We start from the raw sequence: 23367 nt of genomic DNA, 5'->3' as shown, positions 1-23367 counted from the left end.
AATTGTGAAGCCCAGAGAGTTCTTATACACTACCATTATCAACATTTTACATCAGTATTGTGCGTTTGTAATGATTAATGGACTAACCAGGTTTCCTTAGTTTTTACCTAGTGTCCTTTCTCTTTTCTGCTCTAGGATACCACATTACATTTATTTGTCATGTCACTTTTGGTTCCTCTTGGCTGTGACAATTTCTCAGACTTTCCTTGTTTCTGATGATCTTGACATTTTTGAGGAGGACTGGTCAGGTACTTTTGTAGACCATCCTTCAATTTGGATTTGTCTGATGTTTTTCTCATTAGACTGGGATTATGGCTTTTGGGGAGGACGACCACAGAGGTAAAGTACCACTTTCATCACAGTATATCAAGGGTACCTACTATCAATGTGACTTACCACTGTTGATGTTGAACAGGTGTTGATCGCCTGGCTGAAATAGTGTTTGTCAGCCTTCTCCACTGTAAAGTTACTCTTTTCTCCTCTTTCCATATTGTATTCTTTGGAAGAAAGTCACCACATGCAGTCCTCTTAGGAATGTGCGTGTGTGTGGGGCAGGCGGGGGGTAGTTATATGCTCCACCTCCTTGAAGGTGAAGTATAACAAATTATTTGGAATTCTTCTGTGTGGGAGATTTGTAAAATGAACTTTAAAAAATATTAAAATTAATTAGTTTAATTAAATTATATTGAATTAAATTATTTCTTACATTTAGGTGTAAACACCTCTTAGGTTTTTTCTTTAAAGAAAAAACTGATTATGGGGACTTCCCTAGTGGTCCAATGGTTAAGACTCCAGGCTCCCAATGCGGGGGGCCCGGGTTCGATCCCTGGTCAGGGAACTAGATCCCACATGTCACAACTAAGAGTCCACATGCTGCAACTAAAGCTCCCGCATGCTGCAATTAAAGATCCTGCACATTGTAGTGAAGATCCTGCACGCGGCAACGAAGATCCTGTGTGCCGCAACAAAGACCCGGCGCGGCTAAATAAATATTTTTTAAAAAAAAGAACTTAAAAAAAACCTGATTGTCTATAAATGGTACAGATGAACCAGTTTGCAAGGCAGAAATAGAGACACAGATGTAGAGAACAAACGTATGGACACCAAGGGGGGAAAGCGGGTGGTGGTGGGATGAATTGGGAGATTGGGATTGACATATATGCATTAATATGTATAAAATAGATAACTAATAAGAACCTGCTGTATAAAAAAATAAATTCAAAAAAAAAGAAAGAAAAACTGATTATCTATGTAATATATGCTCATTGCAGAACATTTAGAAAATGCAGAAAAGTGTAAAGCAACAGCACAAAGAACTTCCCGTAACTCCACCTCTGATCAGCATCCATTTCTAGCATATGGACATATTTCCTTCTAGTCTTTTCTGCATAAAGTACTATTTTTAAACAATACTTTAAATTATTTCATATGAAATTAAAATATTTTATCTTTGAATAGGACAAAGATAGTGGATTCATAGAAAAACAGAGCAGATCTTGGTTGTGTTTCTAACAGGATTTCAGAATATAAACTACCAACCTGGTAATTTCTGAAAACAACACTTTAGACTTGATCCTTCTATTTATGAGAGCCTCAAATGTTTTTGTATTCATTGTTAGGCCTCTTATTTCTTCTTTCTAATACTCTACTTTGTTCATTATTTTACTATTGCATGATACACATTTTAATGGAATAAATAATGTTTGAAGAAACTTAGGTGGCTAGTTAAAAACTCTGGCAATGATCTAGGCTTCAAATCTCCAACTTTCTTGTTGCATGGTGTGTTTGGATGCATGACAACTCTATTCTTCTTTTTGAGCGACTTTATTGATTTTGTAAAGGTGATACATGCTTCTTATTAAAAAAAATCAAGCAATACAGAAAAGTACAAAGTAAAATCCCAAAATTCCATTACCTAGAAATAACCATTATTAACACCATTCTACGAAGTCTCATTTTGAATATATATAGGTAGGGACAAATTTACAAAAAAGGCTCATAATACATACCATACACACACTGTTGCTTAAATTTAAGAAATTGAAGCTGAAGCAAAATGAAGGAATTACTAAACTTTAGTTATATATTCTTTTGTAAGATATATTAGTTCCTAAAAATCCTTTTAAAGTCTTGCAAAAAGATTATGAAAAGCATTAAGAGGCTGTAGGTTCTACACGGTTAACCCTTAAAAAGTAACTGAGACATGCAGGATCTACTTTAATTGTTTAGAAGCAGCTTTTATTTAGGTATCAGACCTGCCTGATGGTCAGAAGTAAAGTATATTACTAGGTGTGTCTATATTAGTTGTAAGGGATCCTAGAAGACCTTGAATTCAATGCCTTATTCCTATTCCATTTTCTGCTGTGTATGGTGAAGGCACAGTTCAGAGTACAAGCTTTGGGGTTAGACTGTCTAGATTTGATACCTGCTCTGTCATTTAGGAAACATGACCATAGGCCTCAGTTTCATCTTCTGCAAAAAATGGGTTAATAGTATCTTCCTTATGTGGTTGTTGATATGAATAAGTGAGACAATACATGGAAGGCTCTTATGATAGTTCCTGAAATATAGTAAGTGCTCAATAAATATAAGCTATTATTATTATAAAGGAATAATGGTGAGTGTCTGAGCCAACGTATGACATTGAAAATTGTCATTCATAAAATAATCTCACTCTCTCTCATTCATCTCAGAATAATTCCCCTACTAAATCTGCCTTTAAAGTTAAAGGCTGTGGCCCTGAGGACTTACCTAAGGGGCATGTGGGTGCAGGAGTACTGGATGTGGGAAAAGGCTCCTGTCTGAGACTGTCACCTATGTTTATAAGAATGGATGGAACACACAATTCTAGCCTTTTCACAATCTTAAACATATATTATACATTATCTATAACAATAATCACTACTATGCATGTCAGTTACATGGACATACACAAAGAACTTTATATCTGTACTTAAAAATTCTCTCTAAAAGTAAACTAATATTAGTATTTCTAAATTCCCAGTATGAAATTCATATTGTCTCATACAACATAGGGAATATAGGCAATATTTTATAATAACTATTTTTTTGAAAGTTTTTTTTAAATTTAATTTAATTTATTTTTGGCTGCATTGGGTCCTCCTTGCTGCGCACAAGCTTTCTCTAGTTGCGGTGAGCGGGGGCTACTCTTGGTTGCGGTGTGCAGGCTTCTCACTGTGGTGGCTTCTCTTGTTGGGGAGCCCGGGCTCCAGGGTCATGGGCTTCAGTAGTTGTCGCATGTGGGCTTAGTTGCTCTGCGGCATGTGAGATCTTCCTGGACCAGGGCTCGAACCTGTGTTCCCTGCACTGGCAGGCGGATTCTTAACCACTGTGCCACCAGGGAAGTTCTATAATAACTTTAAGTGGAATATAATCTATAAAAATATTGAATCATTACGCTGTACGTCTAAAACTAATATTGTAAATCAACTATACTTCAATGAAAAAAATTCATATTGAGTCTTATGTTTTAAAATATTATGAATTCCATGTTTTTGGCATTCTAAGTTAAAAGTAGTCCAATGTTTTCAGTTTACTTATTAGTATGCAAGTTTTAAAAATTTTAAATAAAATGCCTTATAAAAACAAGGTAAATTTCACCCCACCCCCCATATTATTTCACTATGATTGGTTCCTGGATTTGAATTTCAAGGGAGTTGATGACTTTTCTGAAAGATGTTCTGAAGTCCAGTGTACTCTTTCTATTTTCTTTTCTGGCTATTAACGTATCTATTTTCTTTGATAATAAAACACTATTCAGGTTCCCCATGAAGATATGCATTTACTTTTGTTACAAACCATCTTTTCAGCCCCAGCTGATTTTTTATCCTTTTTTTTTTGGCTATTCCATGAGGCTTGTGGGATCTTAGTTCCCCAACCAGGGATCAAACCCAGCCCTTGGCAGTGAAAGCATGGAGTCCTAACCACTAGACCGCCAGGGAATTCCTATCCAGCTGATTTTTTTAAATAACCTGTCTCCAAAAAGAACATTAAAAGTGCTTTTTGTGATGTAGTTTTTTCCAAGTTTGGTTTAAACCCCACATTGGATTTTTTTTGTTTTGTTGGGGAGGGAGGGTTGATGAAAAATTCTAGCTGCTTCTCTGATCTGAGACTAAACTGTAGGTTTTTTTTTTTTTTAAGCTCAGGAATTTAGGGATACACATCACCACCAAATAATAGAATATATGCCAATTTTCCTTTTTGGCTTTGCCTTTCTGCCTGGTGAGTACTTTGGCTTATTTTGTAAATCAGTAAACCATAAATTCTAGCTTAAACAGTTCACTTGATCTCTAGTTTGGGTGTGAAAAAGGGTGATCTGATAATTTTAAATGATGGTTTAATTTCTCCAGCAATGAGGCCAACATGGGGTAAAGAGTAAGTTGCATTTGTGTGATTGTGGATTTTAATACTGACTTGATTTATGTTGGGTTAATTAAATAATATTCTGTGCTTTCAAGTCTTCCACTAAAAACTAGGTACAGTGTAGATGAACTACTAAGTTTTACTCTGTGTAAAGGAATGGTTAAAAAATAGTCAAACAGTAAGAAATTACAAACATGTTTAACACAAATATGAACACAAAATGTAGGAACCATATGCTATAGTCATCTCTCTCTTCCTTTCAGAGTGGCTCACAGTACACAACTGTAGCAAAATCAGTAAGTGTTGAATTGATGATATTACCTCAATACTCAGCATTCCTACCTCAACAGCCTTCTAACAGTATGAAATCAGTAGATTTCTTTATAATGATTTCTAAGAGATGGTCTAAATTCTTTAGTTGTACTGAAATGTGTCAAATATTGCTTTTAATAAGTAAACCGCTGGCTGGGGTTTGGAAATCTTTTTCTACACAAAGCCTTTGTTGTACCTTTTTTTTTTTCTTCCTTTTGTAGGGTATTTTTTGTAAAAGGATTTGACCTGTAACTATTATTGAGAATTTTCTTAGAGGAGTTCAAAGCATTTTACAGGGATCATCTCATTTATCCCTCGAAAGTAAGGCAGAGGCATTATCTCCACTACAGACTGAGAACACTAAAAGGCCAAGATAGGTGGGGTTTTTTGTTGTTGTTTTGCTAAGATCAAAAAGTAATTCTAGGGCAAAGCCAGATTCCGGTCTGACCTTGTTACATGATGCTTCTGCAGTGACATAATGCAATGTCGTTGCTCTCCTAAGTCTCTCCTTGCCTATGCTAGGTGTTGAATAATTTCCAGAGTCGATTTCTCATTCATTCTTGCTTCTGAAAATGGATCCTAATATGTAAATACAAAATAAAACCCTCAAATCCTTACTGTTAGGATTTGGGGTACAGGATACAGACAGGGATAGGCATATTCCTCCCCCACTTCCCAATCTTACTGCCTCCCCCAATGCTGTCCAGTAGAAAAAATAATGTGGGCCACAAATTCAAGTCACATGTATAATTTTAACCTTTCTAGCAGTTACATTAAAGTATATTTAGGCCAATGTATCAAAAATCTTATCACTTCAACATGTAATTAATATAAAACTATTAATAAGATAGTTCACATTCTTTTTCTTTTATAAGTCTTCAAAATCTGGTGGGTTTTTCACACTTACAGCACACCTCGATTTGGACTAGTCACGTTTCCAATGCCCCAAAGCCACGTGTGACTAGAGGGGCCTGTGCAGGACAGCATGTCTAGACTTCAGTGGATTCTTCTAAGCTCTAGCTTCAAATTGGTGGCCTTGTGAATGCAATGGGTGGTGTGGGAAAGGGCTCCTGGATGACCTTGGAGAATCCACTTGCCCTTGCGTGGTGACTAATAGCTTTACCACTTGCTTATACATGACTGGGGAGTTATGGATTCAGGATCTAGAGGACTGCAACCTCCCAAAACGTCTAAAATGCCAGCTCATTGCCAGGACTGTGGTTTACACCCCGTGTGAGAACCCGGCCTACTTCTAGGGATGCAGTTCGTGGGGCCCTGGTACGTGGCCCGTGGAAAGGAGGCATCAGCCGAAGTAGAGGAGGGCTACCGGAGGGGGAAGGCCATCCAAGTGTGTGCTTCTTGAGGGCAGCGGCTAGAACTAAGCGCTTCTTGAATGCGGAAGCTCCTCTTGCCGCCGTAGCCAGGTGCTCGGCAGGCCTTGCATGCTAGATGAACGCAAGCTGCGCTTCCTGCACACGCTCCGGGCGGCCTGGGGTATGGGAGGGGGCATATCCCCGGTCTCGGCCCGCACCCCGAAGCCGCTCCACGGCCGCGGGTGTGAGGGGCGGGCCCAGGCCTCGGCCCGCGCCGCCCCATGTGACCCGGTCCGACATGGTGTCGCCTCCTCCTGGGGCGGCGGCGGCGGTGGCGGCGGCTCGGGCTTGGCTCTGCGTCGGGCCGGCTCCGCGGCCGCTCATGGGCAGCCAGGGCGGCTTAGGGCCCCCCGGGAACGGCGGGCCTGGCGAGGGCGAGAGCGGGGAGACGAGGAAACTGCAGGAAGGGAGAGCCGCGAGGGGAAAGCGGAGGAAAGGGAAGGGGAAGGGGAAAGCAGGAGCAGGGCAAGGCGGAAGAGGAAGCGGGGCGGAAGGGAAGCCGCAGCCGCCACAGGCGAAGGAGGCAGCGGGGCTGGGGGCCGAGGCGGGAGAGAGGGCAGGCCTGGGAAAGGTAGGAGAGGGAGGCGGAAGCGTAGAGGAAGGGGCGAGAAGGATCGTCAGGGGAGATGAGGGGAGCGCAGGGGCGCGGAAGGAGGCCAAAGGAAGATATGATGGGAAGAAGGAGGAGTGGAGGGTCAGAACTGGACAGCGGGAGGAGGCCAGGCCGGCGAGAGCACAGGGACGAGGGTGTCAGGCTTGGGGCCGCCTCGCTGGGACAGGGGCGGCCATGGCGGCGGCGGCTGAGGAAGAGGCGGGAGCCCGGGAGCCTGCCGGCCGCCCCGCCGCGGGGCCCGCGCTCCTGCGCCTGCCGGAGGAGCTGCTGCTGCTCATCTGTTCCTACCTGGACATGCAGGCCCTCGGCCGCCTGGCTCAGGTGTGCCGCTGGCTGCGGCGCTTCACCAACTGCGACCTGCTCTGGCGCCGGATAGCCCGGGCCTCGCTCAACTCCGGCTTCACGCGTCTCGGCACCGACCTGTAAGCGCCCGCTCGCCCACCCGCTCCCCGCCCCGGGCCGGCCCTCGTCCCGGGAAAGGGCGGGGCGCCGCGGCCTGGTCGGCCTGGGGCTGTGTCGCACCCCGAATTCTGAGGCCCGGACCCGGCCTCCGCCGATCCCTCCCCGAGCACACTGCTCCTCTCAGAGGACCCCATCCGAGGAGGCCTCCCAACAGCATCCCTCAGTCAGCACCCTCCCCGTGGGCGGCTCCTCACAATTAGCCATCTTAAGCACTCCCGTCAGCTTTTAATTGTGTCTTTTCGCAGACGTTGACCGCCTGGGTTCCTCAGCTCCAGAGGAGCCCGGCTGGTCTGTGGCTTTAGAGGACTCCACCCGTCCAGGTGTAGGACCCATATCCACTATGTGGCCTTTCAGGACGTTTTTGTGGACATTCACCCTCTCACCCCCTTCCAAGGGTTGTTAGGCTTCAGGGCGTGGATAAAATCGAATACGGAGGAAAGGGTTCACACCCCAAAAGAAGGCCCTTGGTCCAAGTGTCAACCATAGTTTACGACTTGATGGAGGCAGAATGACACAAAAAAGGGTGCCTGCTTATGGCAGGGGGTTGGATGAGTACAGTATAGACTGTACACGAAGGCATGGTATTGTAATTTGGCCTGTACTTGGTAGGATCTGAGACCTGTGAATGAAAAACTTAACCATGTAAGCAGTTAATAGGGAGGGGAAAAAAAAATGTGGAATTGGAGGAGTAAAAGCTTTCAGATTGCACCCAACTCCATCCAATTTGGGTTAAAAAAGAAAAAAGGTAGTTCTAATACAGTATAGCAACATTAAAGAAAGTTGGTTTAAAACATAAAAAGCTATAATACCACCACCTCTAGATAACTATTCAGTTTTAAAAATTACTTTTCATTTGCACACTTTTTCCTCCTCTTAGTTGCTATCCTACTGATCCTAACAGAATAGGTACATAATAAATGTTTGTGGGCTGTACCATGAGATTAAAAACATTCCTCTAATATTAGACTTTCAGGTTGTATGCAGCTTTTTGCTATCATAGATAACAAGGAAATGAATAATTTAATGCACTTTTCGGTAACAGCTTTATTGAGATATGTCACATACTGTATAATACATATGTCTTTTTGAATTGGTTCCTTAGGATAAATTCTCAATATTGGCATTACTGGATCAAAGGTTATGGTTTGTAAAAAGGTGTTGTACCAAGTTACAGTGACAATAGCAACAAATTATTAAGCTAATTTCATGTAAGAATTAAAAAAATCTTTGCTATGTTAGTGGACATATAATGGTATCTCAAAATTTTGTTATTTTGCATTCCTTTACCACTGACCAGCATAAATATTTTCCCCTGTGTTTGTTTCACCCGTGAGATTGTCTTTTCCTAGCCTTTGCACATTTATTATTGGGGTCCTGAAGTTACTGTTATAAAGGATTCCAGTCCTTGTGGGTCATAGATATTAGGCTCTAGTATGTCATCTTTGATGCAAATATTATATTTTTCCCAGTTTGTTCTTTTTACTTCACTGTTTTTAGCCTAAAGAAGTTTTACATTTAAATATATCAGAATCTGTCAGTTTTTATGTGATTTTTAAATCTCCCCCACCCCTGCAAACTGAGAAATTTATGATTTCTCCACAGACCTGATAAGTCTTCTCTGATATTCTGTTGGTCTTCCTAAAATTTGATTTTTAAAAATAGTTAACACTTTGATTAATATCACTTTTGTTTTGGTATAAGGGGTGAGTTCAACCTTCTTTTTTTCTAAACACCTACCTAGTTACCACTACACTTTTTGTTAAATAATTCTTGTCTTTCCCTTTAGAAAGACAAAAAAAATTTGTTTTAGAAAGCTTACTTTGTCAGATATTAAGTTTATATAGCTATGTGTATATACAGTCACACATACATACATATTATATATGTATATATATTTGTCTATATCTGAACTCTCCATTTTGTTCCACTGATGTATTTTTCCATTTCCATTCTATTTTAAATATTGCTGCCTTTTGACAGTCTAATATCTGTTAGGTTTAGATTATCCTTGTTGGATTTGTATGTGTGTGACGTCTTCACTCTCACTCAACACCCCAGCCAAAAAAAAAAAAATTCTGTGCGTTTTCAAAAGTTTCTGTGGTTTTCACTATAAAGTTTCTACATGTCTGTTGTTACACTTATTCCTAAGTATTCCTAAATATGCTATTCAATTTGTTTTTATTGTGAATGCAATCTCTTTTTCAGTATGTTTTTCAGCTGGGTATTATTAATGATGTCCAGGATTGCTACAATCTTTTGGAAATTTTGAACCTGATAATTTTGTTTAACTTTTATTATTTCTAGTATGATTTTGTTGTTGATGATAATGATTCTTTGGGATTTGGGGGGCATGCAAGTCTTATTACCATCATTTTTTGTAAGAAAAACTCTTTCAAAGAACATGTCAGTTGACCTAGAAGAGAAGTTGTCTAAAATGCCCGAAACCCAAGTCAGCCATGGCAAAATTTGGCTTTCTTGTTTATAGAGATTGAATGAACAAATGAAAGAATTTATGTTTATTTTTCTTTCCTTTTCAAATGCTCTAAGAGATAATGTGAATGAGTGTGCATTCTGTAAGCAATAATAACAAAATGAAAATCAGTTTATGGTATAAAGTGCTTTGAGACTGCCAAGTGATTTGGCTTTATTATTTATTAGCCATGTGTGTTTTGATTTCTTGCCTATGTCCTAGGATGTGGTATCTCCAACTTTCTAGGGAAGTTGTTTTACCACAGCACTTGGTAAAGAGCAGGGTCACTGCTCGTATTTTCTGAGTTGAGGGGAAAAGCTATGCGTGTTACAGCAGGTGGAGAGAATCTTTACCAGTGTGGTCTGTTTTTGGACAGCTGCAGAGATGTGATAAGCCACCAAGAGAGGTGGTTGTCATCCCTGGAGGGAGATGGCATGTACCCCAGCCCTCTTAGGGCATCAGGGAGCTTGGGCCCAAAGTTCAATGAAGGTGCGGCTGCTTGGATAGTGGCAGGGCTGTAGTTCATATTTTGGGCTAATTAACTGCACACTGGACAGTAGGATAAGTTTTTATAAGCACAACACAAAACTGCATTTTATCAGAAGCCACACAACTTCACTGCCCCGGAGTTTTATCATCTATAAACAATGGGAATAACATATCCAGTAAAATGAGACTTAAGTGTTGTGATGTGTAAGTGATAGCACAGTATTCAGCACATAGTAGGCACTCAATAAATTGGTGTAAAATGGAACGTTTTAATTGCTTGTCTTCTCCTCTAGTCAGTCTATATAGCAAAAGTGAAGATGGTTTGAATTGGAGATGCTGCCTAAAGACAGGAGGTGGGGAAAACACACACACACACTGCTTAGTTTCCCTCACCTGTCCTGAATGTTTTTGGCAACATGACAGCAGAACCTGTGAGCTTTAGGGTCTGTACTCCCTGCCGAAGAGCCTCATGAATTGTCGGAAACACAAAGTAAGATTTACTGACCTTCCGGCCCAGGGCAAGTCCCATTCAGTTTGGCTGTTCCTAACTGATCATAGCTTTGTTGAGTAAGATGAACTGCTTTGGTTCCTTGTGATTTGTTAATGGTCTATACTTGTGCTTGAAGGCATTTTGGCCACTTTAAAACCACAAACAAATAATTTGCTTCCCTTTAGGCCTCCTGCCCAAACAGTGAGCACTGGTAGGTATCCTGAACTTCTTTTTTAAGTGGACACAAAGACAGCTTGAGTCAGCCATCTGGTTTAAAATCAGTTTTATTTGAATGTTTTATGAAGCCTGGGGGAATAGAAATATCTTTAATATAAAAATCAAGGAAATGTTTCATATAGCAATCTTTTAAGTTTTTCCTGAACAGTAGGGGCAAAACTAAGCTAGTTCAGTCTTCAAGAACAAAACAGTGAAATTTAACTCCGTCAGTTTATAATGTAGGCTAAATGCAAGAAGTTAGAAAGTATGAGAGGTGGAAGAGCAAAGGTGCTATTTGTAAATTCTGATACTGTAAAATTAACAAGAGCAAAGAATGGAAAGAAAAAAGTATATCCATGTATGTAAATCTATTTTTAAAAATACTTTTGCAGTCTTGATCTTCTCCTAAATTAAGTCCTGTATGTTTTCAAACTTGAATTTTATTTTAAATATCCTTTGAGCATTACCTGGGTGCTCTCTTGCATTTGCCTGTGATAGATTTGCCTAGAATTAACAATAGGTGTTTAGGGAGTCAGGCTCTGAGGTGTTTGCCCTGGCATGTACATTCATTCCTCAGCCAGGGTCTAGTAGGCTTGGAGCTCTTTGAGGCCAGGGGAATGGGGTATCTATTTCAGTGATGATTAACGTCCAGAGTGGTGAGATGGACACAGATAAGCACAGTGTGTTTGTTTGTTTTAAAATGATTGCACCTAAGAGCATTTTTTTGACCCAGAAAGCATAAAGTTTCCTAACTCTGAACAGAGAAGGCATTGCTCACTGGTTACTTTTAGGGCCTAAACAGTGATTTTCAGAAAACAATTAGCAACTTAAAGTAGCTTTGGCTCTCTCCTTCACCTTTCTGCCTTACCTAGGAAGCAGTCACTTACTTGTTCTCTGGTTCATTGAAAGGTTTCTTATATGGATGTATTTACCTTCAACTGTTTTTGGAAAGGCCTTATTTTTAATGGTTTTGTGAGTTAATAAAAGTGAGTTCAGTTTACATGTTTAAAATAAATGAAACAATACACCTGTGGAAGCAGGAAATGGTCTAGTACAGTCAGTACCTCCAAATGCAAACTGGAGGAATGCAAGAGGCCTTTTCCTCCAAGACTGAGAATATGGAAGCAGCTTATATCCTTTCCAGTCTTGTAAAACTTGAATAGTAGGGGATGAATTTCCTAGCTTTCAAGGCAGAATCATGGAGAAATCCAAAGTCCTCATAATCTACAAGATAAACAATTTATTTTGAATGAAATCTCTGAAAATACTTCAATACTCTCAGTTTTCTTAGTTTCAGTTTTCTGTGTCTAGCCGTTTCACCTTAGGTAGAGATTGTGCTTGACCTGCTTGAAATCAAACTGGCAGTGAGGTTACTGATGAAGCATACACATTTTTTAAAAAATTATTTTTGAGTGTTTTACATAGAAAAGAATTACCTTTGTGTGACAACTTAACCTTAACTCTGGATTGACCCTGGCATTGGATTAGTTTCTGGTCCTTACTCATAACCATGGAATAGGGAGACTTTTAGGTAGACTCTTCTTGAGGCCAGGCTCCAATAAATTTTGAAAATTTAAGACGAGATTGACTGTTTGGAAAAATGAGGAAGAAGTTGAGTTTTGAATTTCCAGTGAAAATTGACATGCCCCCCACTCTGATCTACAGAAACAGATTTTTGATAAACTCCAGAATTTATCTCAGGTGTGTGTGTCAACCATCCGATGAGGTTGAGAATCCAAAGATTTGGTTTATCCTTGAGGAAAGTCCTTTCTATTCAGCAATCTTGCCCAGATTTGAACAGCTTTCAGATGGAACTCCATGTGTAATCAGTAGAAGCAAGATGGTTGTGCTAATTAAGAACATGTTTATGAATCTTGAATCATGTAAAGGCTTGAACTATATCTAAAACTGACTATGAGACTATCTGGAGAAAGAATTTATCTCTTGTTAGAGGTTTGGCTCCTTTGTCTCAACTTTGAGTTAGTTCTTCGTTATATCCAAATTGTCCACATTGCCCTCCCTGGGAGTCTGGGCCACCCAATGGGCCTTTGTGCCTGCCCCTCTTTAGCCGACAATTAATTGCCAGTACATTCTTTCTTCTTCTCCTTCTTTTTTGGTGTTTGACATGAGCTCAAATTGTTGAGAAAGGTGACAACTGTGAAATGAAGACAGGGCTTGAAGACACCTTAAAAAATACATGCAAAGGCCACTAAATGACAAGAGCAGACTGCCAGGCTCTTTCAAAACATCACCACGTCTGTTGACTTTCCATTCCTTGTTCGCAGCACAAAATTGGAGGTCAAAGAATCATAGGAGTTAGAGATGGAAAAGACATTTGGGGTCAGCCAGTTCATGCCTCTGCCTCCTCCTGCCCCTGATTCCAAATCATTCCTTACATTATATTTTCTCCCCCAGCCCTTGTACAATTTTCACAGTCTTCACTCGACCCCGGCTGTCACCTTTGGGGAATGATGCTGGAGGCTCTGTCCAGTTTCTCCTCGGCAAAGAGAGATATTGCCTGTGCCCCCAATTGACATTCGTGAACTTCTTTGTTGGTGGTCTCAGCTGAGAGGCTGAAGGCTAACTGGAAGTGTCTCTGCTGCCTGGCAAGGGGGTTTTCTAGACAGAACTGAGATGCATTTAGTGTATGATGATGTTGGGGAAGGGGAAAAGGGCCGGGGTACAGTGTAACCAGTGCAAATTGTTCCTATACTTTTCTCTAGGAAGGCTTTTGACCTGAAAGGAGGGGTGTGTGTGTGTGTGTGTGTGTGTGTGTGCATGCGCGCACACATACATGAGGAATGTGGCATTGGGGAGGTGGACAGAGACAAGGAAGTTACCTTGAATAGGAGTTTGATAAGAACCCTAACTTGGATATTGGTGGGTTAAACAAATAAAAAATGCTAGTTCTGTGAAGTAGTAGATGATTGTTTTAAGAAGTGCATGTTAGGGGGACTTCCCTGGTGGCCCAGTGGTTACGAATCCGCCTGCCAATGCAGGGGACACGGGTTCAAGCCCTGGTCTGGGAAGATCGCACATGCCGCTAAGCCCGTGTGCCACAACTACTGAGCCTGTGTTCTAGAGCCCACAAGCCACAACTACTGAGCCTGCGTGCCATAACTACTGAAGCCCTCGTGCCTAAACCAGTGCTCCTCAACAAGAGGAGCCACTGAAATGGGAAGCCCAAGCACCGCAACAAAGAGTAGCCCCCACTCGCTGCAACTAGAGAAAGCCTGCGCGCAGCAGCGAAGACCCAACGCAGCCAAAAAAAAAAAAAAGTCCGCATGCTGCAACTAAGGTCCGGTGCAGCCAAAATAAATAAATAAAATAAATAAATATTAAAAAAAAAAGTGCATGTTAGGGAAGAAATAGGTATTAGAAGTTTCAGCTTAGAGTCAAGTTGAGGAGAACAGAAAGGCTGGAGGCAAGTATTTTGGTCTAGGGGACACTGTTGCTTTTGGGGTCTCCCCTTTAAGAAAGTAGAAGAAGAGCTGTCTTATGTTCACTGGCTACATGGTTTGGCAGGGGGAATGGTCATTTTTCGAGGCAGCTTTGGAAGGTTACCCCCAGCTCCCCTTGTTCCAGCAGCTGTTGGGAGCAGTCCGAAGGGGGTATTATATTTCTTCTGGTAACTCTGCCAAGAATGAGAGGAAATCCACAACCTGTGGGCTTTTGGGGGGGATGGGGATGGGGTGGCAGGTGATGGGACAGGGAAATTAAATTGTTTTATAGTAAATATGTTGAGATACTTTTCCTGGAAAGCTGTTTCACTGAAAGGAATGATATTTCCCCTGCTCACTAGCTTTGTAATTGGTTCTTTCTCTGTGGAGAAAGGGAAATAGTCCTCTTCCAGTACTTCTTTTTCTTTCTTCCCTGTAGATCCAGCTTTGATCTCCTATGTTTCTTAGAATTTCCTTTAGAAATTCCACACTGAAAAGGTGAGTCAAGATTCAGATCCAGGTGGTGTGTGTGATTAAAAGGGGCCTCCCTCCAGAAGTGAGTTACTAAAGGGGAACCGCTCATTCATCCCTTATCTTCGTGCGGTTTGACTTTATCATAATGGCCTAGAAACTGGAGATTTCTGGAGAAACTGGAGTAAAAACTTTCTGGGTGGCGTCTGGTTCATGTTCTCTCCATCTCTTCATCCAGGCTGGAAGGGCACCAGGGATTTTTGAAGCCTGGCCACTTGGGCTGAGAACCTGTTTTGGTGATTAATATGAAACACAGTTGCAAGGTTAAAAACAATAAAAAACAACCCTGAGAAGCAGAGCAGTATAATTATTCCTCACATTTCAGATGGAGAGCCCAGGGAAAAGTCATTTTGAAGGTATGAGAACAAAATCCACTTCTGAGTCTGTGGTAGTGCCTGATTCTTGACTCAGAAGATAGCCTGTTCACAAAAAACAGTGGCATCTTTCTTGCTGTTGTTTATTCTCAGAAAGTGCTACATCAGCCTTTCTGAAAGCTGTATTGTGGGATTCTTGAAAAACTGATTCTGTGATTAAATGAGTGTGGGAAATGCTGTGTTCCACATCCCCTCTCTTGGGGATTCACAATGCCCATTGGTAAATTAAAGGCTCAGAGAAGTCCTGTGCTAGAGAGACCTGTTTAATTTTGTTTCAGTATTGTCCAAAATGTTTTGACCATAAAATTCTTTTTTCTCCTGCTTAATATCTCTTAACCTCTTGCAGAATACACACACTGGTCAAGTGCCCTACAAATATAGAACTTGACCAATAGCAGGAGGAAATGAATGTGAACACGGCCCTAAATCCTAAGCTCACATAAAGGATCAGGGTTATGCCCAGTGCTTCAGAAACTGCTTTGGACAGCTTTGACATGTGGGTGACACGTTAAGATACTTCATCTGCTCAGATTCCTTCCCTTGAGCCTCTCTAGCATAAGAGTTTGGAGGGCTTGGTTGAATTTCTGAAGATGTGGTATACTGTACGTTTTTAGGAAGGGCCTCTGGAGCTTGAAGGTAGTGTGTCTAGGCTCCTGAAAATCTATAGGTATTGTTGAAAGTGTGACTTGCCAAAGGGGGAACTGTATTTCTGATAGATACCTAAGCAGTATCTATCAGAATACCTATTATGCTAGGACCACGGTTCTTACCTTTGTGTCTAAGACATATTTTTGTACGATGTTAAAACTTTTGATAGTACATTAAAGGATTAAAAGATGAATGTCTTTTTTTAAAAAAAGCAGGTTTCAGAAAGTTGAAAAACCTGTCCATTTACTTGTTTACTGTTTGGTATGTTACTGTTTGAGTAGAACTGTTTACTGCCCTGACCTTGTTCTCTTACATCTTTTGAGGTAAAGTTTATATATGTTCCTCTGAACACGCAATCTTTCTCTTTTTCTCAGCAAGTTGTGTCATGAGCCATATTGTGGCTCCGTGGTTTGTCTGACAGATATCTTCATAAAAATGTGGATCTTTGGTTGAATGAAAATAAAGTCTATAAATCATTAAAAATTTTATGGCACACTTATTCAGGGTTCCTGGTATATCACTGCTCTGCAGCATACTGGTTGAGATAACTTTTAGAAGTACTAAGAGTTTTAAGACTCAATCCTGTGGAATTTATGACTGTATTGGACAAACAAGACATACAGCTGTGAAAAGCTAACAGTGCCTCAGTTTATGGTAGGTTCAGTCTAAGGGTTCACGTGAGAGAGAGAAGAATGTTTGGAGGAGTCAGGGAAGTAGAGGCTTAAACTGGATTTTGAAGAAAAATGGGTGAATTTGACTAGTGCCCAAAGGGGGAAGCATGCATTTGTCAGGGACAAAGTAGGCTGGTTCTGGCAATATAGGAGAAGGTATGGGGATAGGAATGAATGTAAAAGAGAGATGGCTTCGCTGGAGTTCAGTTGCAGAGTGTGGAGCCATGGGAGGTGAGGTTGAATTGAGTAAAGGGAGCTGACATTTGGAGGCCTTTCAAGGGAGATGTGGGTCTGCCCCATGCTCTCCTTGCCTTTGGTCCTGTCCTCATGATGGGCATGTTCCCTGTAATCTCACTTCTCCTTCGATGTTGAGGCTGTTCCCTATTCCCTGGCCAGAAGGATAGGCAGTTTAACACAATATATGATTTTTCACTGATTTATTTTGAACCTTAATTATAGACCTCTGCTTCTGAGGCCATTGGAGGATTTAGTCTAACATGTGTATAAATGAAGAGTTAGAAGCTTCTTGTCTTGGGCTGTTTAAATACTTGTACATACATTAGAGCCAAATTCTTAGTATTGGTAGCAGAGCTGGTGGGCACAGCCAGTATGGCGGGAAATCTTTCTGGTGAGCAAGAAGATCAAAGAAATCGAGACGGTGTTGAGTTAAAACTCCAAGCCCCCAAGCATCATTTTGCATAGCCCTGCCTCCCATTCTTAGCCCACTTCCCCTTGAGATGGCCTTGTTCTACACTTGTGGACAGACACCCTCCTTTACTGAATAGGCAGCAGGAAGTTATGCTTATGGAAATCATGTCAGTCACGCAGGTAGGCAACATTGGCGGTATCAAGGGGAATCAAACTTCAAGATGGGGCAAAGAGGGAAATTGATTTGTGATCCAGGAGGTTTCTGATGTCAGAGACTGTGCAGGTAAATACCTCTCTAATATACTCACACTTCCCCTCCTTCATCCCCCAGCCATTTTTCTTCAAATTCGGTTTATTTATTTGCTTTTGGTTTGGGGTGTGAGTGAGGAGAGGTGAAATGAAAGGGGACTCTAGATAACTTCCTAGATTAATTTCTGTCCCTCTGGACTCACTGTTGCCAAGATTTTAAGGGGCCTGATAGCTTACTGTGGGTGCATGTTGTGTTGTTTTTGTTTAAAATAGGTCATGCACCCAGGAATGCAGTCAAACTATAATGGTGACTAAGTGCCGGAAAGCTGAGAGGGAGGGGGGCCAAGTGGAAAAATGAGCCTGAGGCAAGAGAAAGAGGGCTGGGAAAATGGAAGTTCCACCAGGCCCACAGGCCAGGTTAGAGATTCCTCCATGCATTAATAGCTGTGCCAGAGGTTTATTTACAGGGCACTAATCATTTTGGGGGGGAGCACCCCCACTTTATACCAGTAACTGTTGAAGAAACAGCCAAGCTGAGAGCATTTCAAGGATGGGAGCAAGAGTCCTTATTGAATTCCCAGGGGCACCTGCTCCTGTCTTCTCAGGCACTTTGGACTTGTTCTGCCGACTCCCTTTGACTAGGTTGTGATAGATCCCTACAGGGAGGGAGGGATACCTGTCTTCAGAGAGAGGAGTTTTTTTATTCCTTGTGATTTTTCAAGTGTTGAAGCCAATAAGAATATAGATATGATTTGGCCACCAGCTAGGGAAACTAACCATCAGAAAGAACTGAACAAACAAAAGGGATTAAAAAAAAAAAAAAAAAGCTGAGTTGTTAAGCTGCTTTTAACAAAGTGTAACTGTTTCTCAAGTGAAAGCCAAATGGAATGTTTTTAAAAAGTTGAAATTTGATTTGAAAGACCAGAGCCAAGTATTTTGATTATGGTGTTGGTTGTGGGAGAGGATGCCTGCACCTGCTGCTTGGTAGCAGCATCTAAAGTTCAACTTTGAAAGTTTCTTGCTTCTGTGATCAGGCCCTCAGGGCAGTGCTTTGACCCTTAGTAAAGTGTCACCAAATGGCAGTTAAGTGACCAGGGAGATGAGAGAAGTATTGTCCTTATCCCAATTCAGGAAATATATTGATTCTTTCTCCCTTGTTTCCTTCCTGCTATGATCCAGAATATTCAATTTTTGGTTTCACCTCCACCTACTAACTTAGACCTAACTCAAGAGGAGAGGTTAACTATGAACAATCTCCTCTTTTATATCTGGGAGGGACTTGTAGATAAGATTTGATAGTGGGTCTGATCTTTTTCACTAAGAGTTCAATTCTTTTGGTCCATCCTGTTGACTGCCTTTTATGATCCGAGGTTTTCTAACCATCTAGTAGTGTAGGTTACTCTCTAGAAATGTGAAACTGGGGACCACGTTCACCCAGTGGAATAATTCAATAATATATTTTAGCTTTAACATGTGTGTACCCAAATCCTAATCACTCAGCCTGAAAGAGGGCTAATATTTGACATTAGAAGAACAATTTCCAAGAGTTACAATTAAATTAGTTAGAAGAAAAAGAAATGATTATTAGATTAGCTTTAGTGATGTCACTATTCATCGATATAAACTACTACTATATTTATATTTATGTAAAAATAATTAACCTTTTTCAAGTGATTTATAACTTATCCTGTATTTTGTTTTAGTTGTCATTTTAAAACACCATAATTGTGTGAAATACTATCCTTATTTCATAGGTGCGGATATGGACAATTAGAGAAGCTAGGTAACCAGGGTTATATCATTAGTAAGAGGTGGAACTGGGGCCCAGATCCCAGTTTCCTATGTCTGCATTCTGTGCTTTTCTCACAACTTCATTTAATCTGTTATTTAAATGAAAGTAAATTAAAAGGTTAAAGGTGAATGAAAAGACCAAAGTATCAGCAATTATGTGATACATGTTTAAAAAAATACTTCCTAAACTCCATCTGTTTACCTCTTCTGAGCTATTTATGGAGACATAATTTTATGTAGTATCGCCTCACCTTTACCTTTATAAATTTGACTTTGTTTTAAAATTACCACTACTTGTTACAGTAATTTCCAAAATGTTTTGCAGTGCTCACATTTGTCGTTTCTAATAGCAATGTGTTCCATTGTGTTAGTATACCGTTTTCCCCCACAGACAGATATTTGGGCTATTTCTAGATTTTAGCTCTAATATACAGCTGCAACTATAAATATCTTTGTAAAAAAATATTTTTCTTTTGAATTATTTCTTTGTGATATAGTGTTGGGAATGCTGAGTCAGAAGCTATCATTTAACTTCTTTTCTTGACAGAATGCCTTTCCGAAAGGCTATACCAGAGTGTTACTAGCGATATATAAACAAACCCAAATCCTTTTATCAAACCAAAGCTAGTATGTGGTTCTTCCACTTAATAGATGTGAGGTGATACTTTATATTAATTGTTTTAATGTGCATGTTTGTAAACTATTATTGTTTCGGGATGTTTCCCCAGTGTTTATCATGGGAACTCTGTGTGACTGTTCTTTTTTTTTTAAATAAATTTATTTATTTATTTTTGGCTGAGTTGGGTCTTTGTTGCTGCTCGCGTGCTTTCTCTAGTTGCAGCTCTTCATTGTGGTGCCCGGGCTTCTCATTGCGGTGGCTTCTCTTGTGGCGGAGCACAGGCTCTAGCTGTGCAGGCTTCAGTAGTTGTGGCTTGCGGGCTCTAGAGCGCAGGCTCATTAGTTGTGGCGCACGTGCTTAGTTGCTCCACGGCATGTGGAATCTTCCCGGGCCAGGGCTCAAACCCGTGTCCCCTGCATTGGCAGGTGGATTCTTAACCCCTGCGCCACCAGGGAAGCCCCTGTGTGACTATTCTTAACTGCTATTTGATATGGATGACAGAGTGTTATCCTGATAGATTTTTATCAGTCCCCTAAAAGTTTTAGGGATAAAACTTTAGGGATAAAACCCGTAGCATTAATTGTTAATTTTCCCCTGCTCTGTTGCTTCCTTTTTAATCTCTTTTTTAATCTCTTTTTTTCTTCTATGCAGTATTTAAAATTTAAATACTTTAAAGCCTTTTAGTTAAAAAAACTATTTTAAATGTACTCTTTTATTTTGGGGGAATTTATTATACCTATTGTGATATGAAATGAAAATTTTTTGCTCTGTTGTTATCCAGTTTTATCAAAAGCATTATTATTATTTTAATGAGTATTTTTATCTATACCAAAATATTACATTGTAGAAAAATTGGGAAATACATTAAAACACAAAGAAGAAAGTTAAAACACCCAAAGTTGCCTGTCCACAGTTAACCATTTTAGAGTCTGGAAATCTTCTAGTGTTCTTTCTAGGCATGCATATTTTTCTTCCCTCCCTTCTTTCTAATAAAGCTGGAACACGTATTACAAACCCAACAGCACTAATTAAGTAGTGATTTCTTTCCTTACTTTGAGATTTTACTTTGTATCTTTTAGAATCTTGAAAGCAGGACTTGCTTGCTGTCTTTTAGTAAAGGGTAGTAAAGGTGAAGATATAGTAGATACTGGAAGAAATGTTTGTTTGTCTCCTTTTCTCAGTAGACATGACAAGTTATTACTCTGTGTCCCAACCAGTGTACCTTGTATTGTCCAATGGAGCAAGTCAAGGAGACACAGGGGAGATATGGGGGCCTGAAATGGAATGTTCAAATTCTTGCCCACAGTTTCAAAATTCCGTCCAAATGTGCACTTTCACAAGGGACTTGAGCTCTTCTCCCTACCCCCTACCACTCCAACCCACCCCAAAAACTATGCCATTCATGTTGCTGCTGAGCTCCCTCATCTCTTACTGCTCCAACTTTCTTCATCCAGAAAGTACTACTGACACTTCCCCTTCAACATTTTTTGAATGAAAAATTTAAAACATATAGAAAAGTTGAATGAATTGTATAATGAACACTCATACACCCGCCACCTAGATTCTACAGTGAACATTTTACTATGTTTGCCTTATCATGCATTTAAAGTGAGTTGCAGATATCAGTACACTTCACCTCTAAACAGTTTTGCGTGCATGCATATCATTGACTAGAGTATATTGGTTTATGGTTCTTTTTTTTTAAGAAAAATTTATATACAATGAAATGGTCAAATTTTAAGTTTGTCATTTGATACGTTTTGACAAATGCATACACACTTGCATGACCCAAATTCCTTCAAGATTTAGATATAAAGTGTTACCCCAGAAAGCTTCTACATATTATTTCCCAGTCAATTCCCATCTCCACCCTGGTGGTCAACACTGTTCTGATTTTTTCACCATTCATTAGTTATTCTTCTAATCAAACTTCACATAAATGGAATCATACAATATGAACTGTTTTGTGTAAGGTTTCTTTCATTCAGAATGTTTTTGAGATTCGCCCACATCATTGTGTGTATCAATAATTCTTTCCTTTTTATTGCTGAGTCGTATTCCATTGTATGAATATGCACCGAAGTGTGTTTATCCATTCTCCTTTTGATGGATGCCTGGGCTGTTTACAACTTTTGGCTATTATGACTAAAGTTCCTATGAATAGTCTTGTGTAAGCCTTTTGTGGACATATGCTTTCGTTTCTCTTGGGTAATTGCTAGGTCATAGAATAGGTATATGTTTGGATTTATAATAAACTGCCAGACCTTTTCCCAGGCTGTACCATGTTCATCTCTCACAAGGATGTAGGAGAGTTCCTTATTCAAACACAGACACACACACACATACAGGGAGGATTTCTTCATATTTTGGGGCTTGTGTATTCATTTTGATGAGCAGAAAATTTTAATTTTGATAAAATCGAATTTATTGGATTTTTCTTTTATGTTATTGCTTTCTGTGTCTTACACTGTTGTCTACTTCCTGAGCCACAGAGATATTTTTATATTTTTTCTTCTAACAGCTTTATAGTTTTAGATTTTATGTTTAAATCTGTGATCTATTTTGAATTAATTTTTCTGTATGGTGTGAGGTAGGGATTTTTTTTTTTCCCACATGGCTAACCAGTGGTCCCAGTACTCTTTGTCATCCCTTCTCTGTTAGATAGCTTTGGCATCACTATGGACCCTCTAAAGGACAGCTGTTCTCCTTGGCTTTCTTGATTATCCTAGTGTGGAGGGAGAAGAGTTATTTCTTACTTGTCTCCTAACCCGTTCACTTATATTCACATATTTTCTGGATGTTCTGAGTCCTGACTTGTAAAAAAAAGCCCAGGGAATTTTCTCTGGTTGGCAGTGAGTTGTAGTGATTGGATTATCTGCTCTGTCTGGACGCAGGATGGCCAGCGTACCAGTGAAGGAACGGGTGAAGGTATCTCAGAACTGGAGGTTGGGGCGCTGCCGAGAGGGGATTCTGCTGAAGTGGAAATGCAGGTAAGTAGCCTCTTGACTCTTTCAGAGCTACCTGGGACATTAAAGAATGCTGGGAAATGAAAAATCTAGTCCTAGCTGGAGTATAAATGTGCCTGTCTTGGGTGATGGGGCACTGGTGATCCTTTAAATACCACAAAAGGGGCATCGGAGGGACAACTTTTTTTCACATTTAAAAAAAGATTATAAAAAATGTAATTTATTTTAACAGATCCCCTATTTTTATGATTATAAAAATAATAAATGTTTATTGTAGAAATTTGAAAACATAGAAGAGCTTAAAGAAGGAAATAAAACTTACCTATAATCCTACCACTCAGAGGTAACCTCTGTTAATGCACCTCATCAAAAGAAATAAATGAAGCCAATATTTCAGCTCATCTTGTTTTACAATTTTTTTTTAAAATTTTCTACTCTAGAGAGTTACACCTTCACTCTTGGCTTCCTGTAGCCCTCTCCCCTACTTTTATTAAAAAGCAAAATAGGATCTGAAGGTTTGGATATGTATGTTACAGGAGGTAGAGCTTGGAAAAAAATGGCAGGAAATTTAGATAATGGCTTTGGCACTGCTAATGCCACAAATTTTATACTTCATTGATGC

General features: G+C 40.2%; 1 protein-coding gene and 1 long non-coding RNA gene across 7 annotated transcripts in view; both read left to right on the top strand.

Annotated features, from left to right (window-relative positions):
* Positions 1 to 315: 315 nt before the first annotated feature.
* Positions 316 to 4680, top strand: LOC125960998 (uncharacterized). Its single transcript, XR_007471268.1, has 3 exons — positions 316 to 339; positions 4162 to 4242; positions 4647 to 4680. It is a non-coding gene; the product is annotated as an uncharacterized LOC125960998 (long non-coding RNA).
* Positions 4681 to 6155: 1475 nt separating this feature from the next.
* Positions 6156 to 23367, top strand: part of FBXW4 (F-box and WD repeat domain containing 4) — an 83206-nt gene continuing 65994 nt past the window's right edge. For 3 of the 6 annotated variants that reach the window (XR_004482647.2, XR_004482646.2, XM_004268480.3), the window contains exons 1-2: positions 6163 to 7103; positions 22674 to 22769. Coding sequence is in view for 3 of the 6 variants with exons in the window: in XM_004268480.3 (XP_004268528.1) it covers positions 6307 to 7103; positions 22674 to 22769 (893 nt within the window). In the remaining 3 variants the exon portion in view is untranslated. Of the gene's footprint in view, positions 7104 to 22673; positions 22770 to 23367 lie in introns of all 6 variants that reach the window. The other 3 variants (XR_007471264.1, XM_033425826.2, XM_049696934.1) reach the window with 3 other exon arrangements.

This window comes from Orcinus orca, chromosome 14 (genome assembly GCF_937001465.1).
Source record: "Orcinus orca chromosome 14, mOrcOrc1.1, whole genome shotgun sequence".
NCBI lineage: Eukaryota > Metazoa > Chordata > Mammalia > Artiodactyla > Delphinidae > Orcinus > Orcinus orca.
Note: the sequence above shows the minus strand (reverse complement) of the source record. Positions and strands in the feature narration are given on the sequence as shown.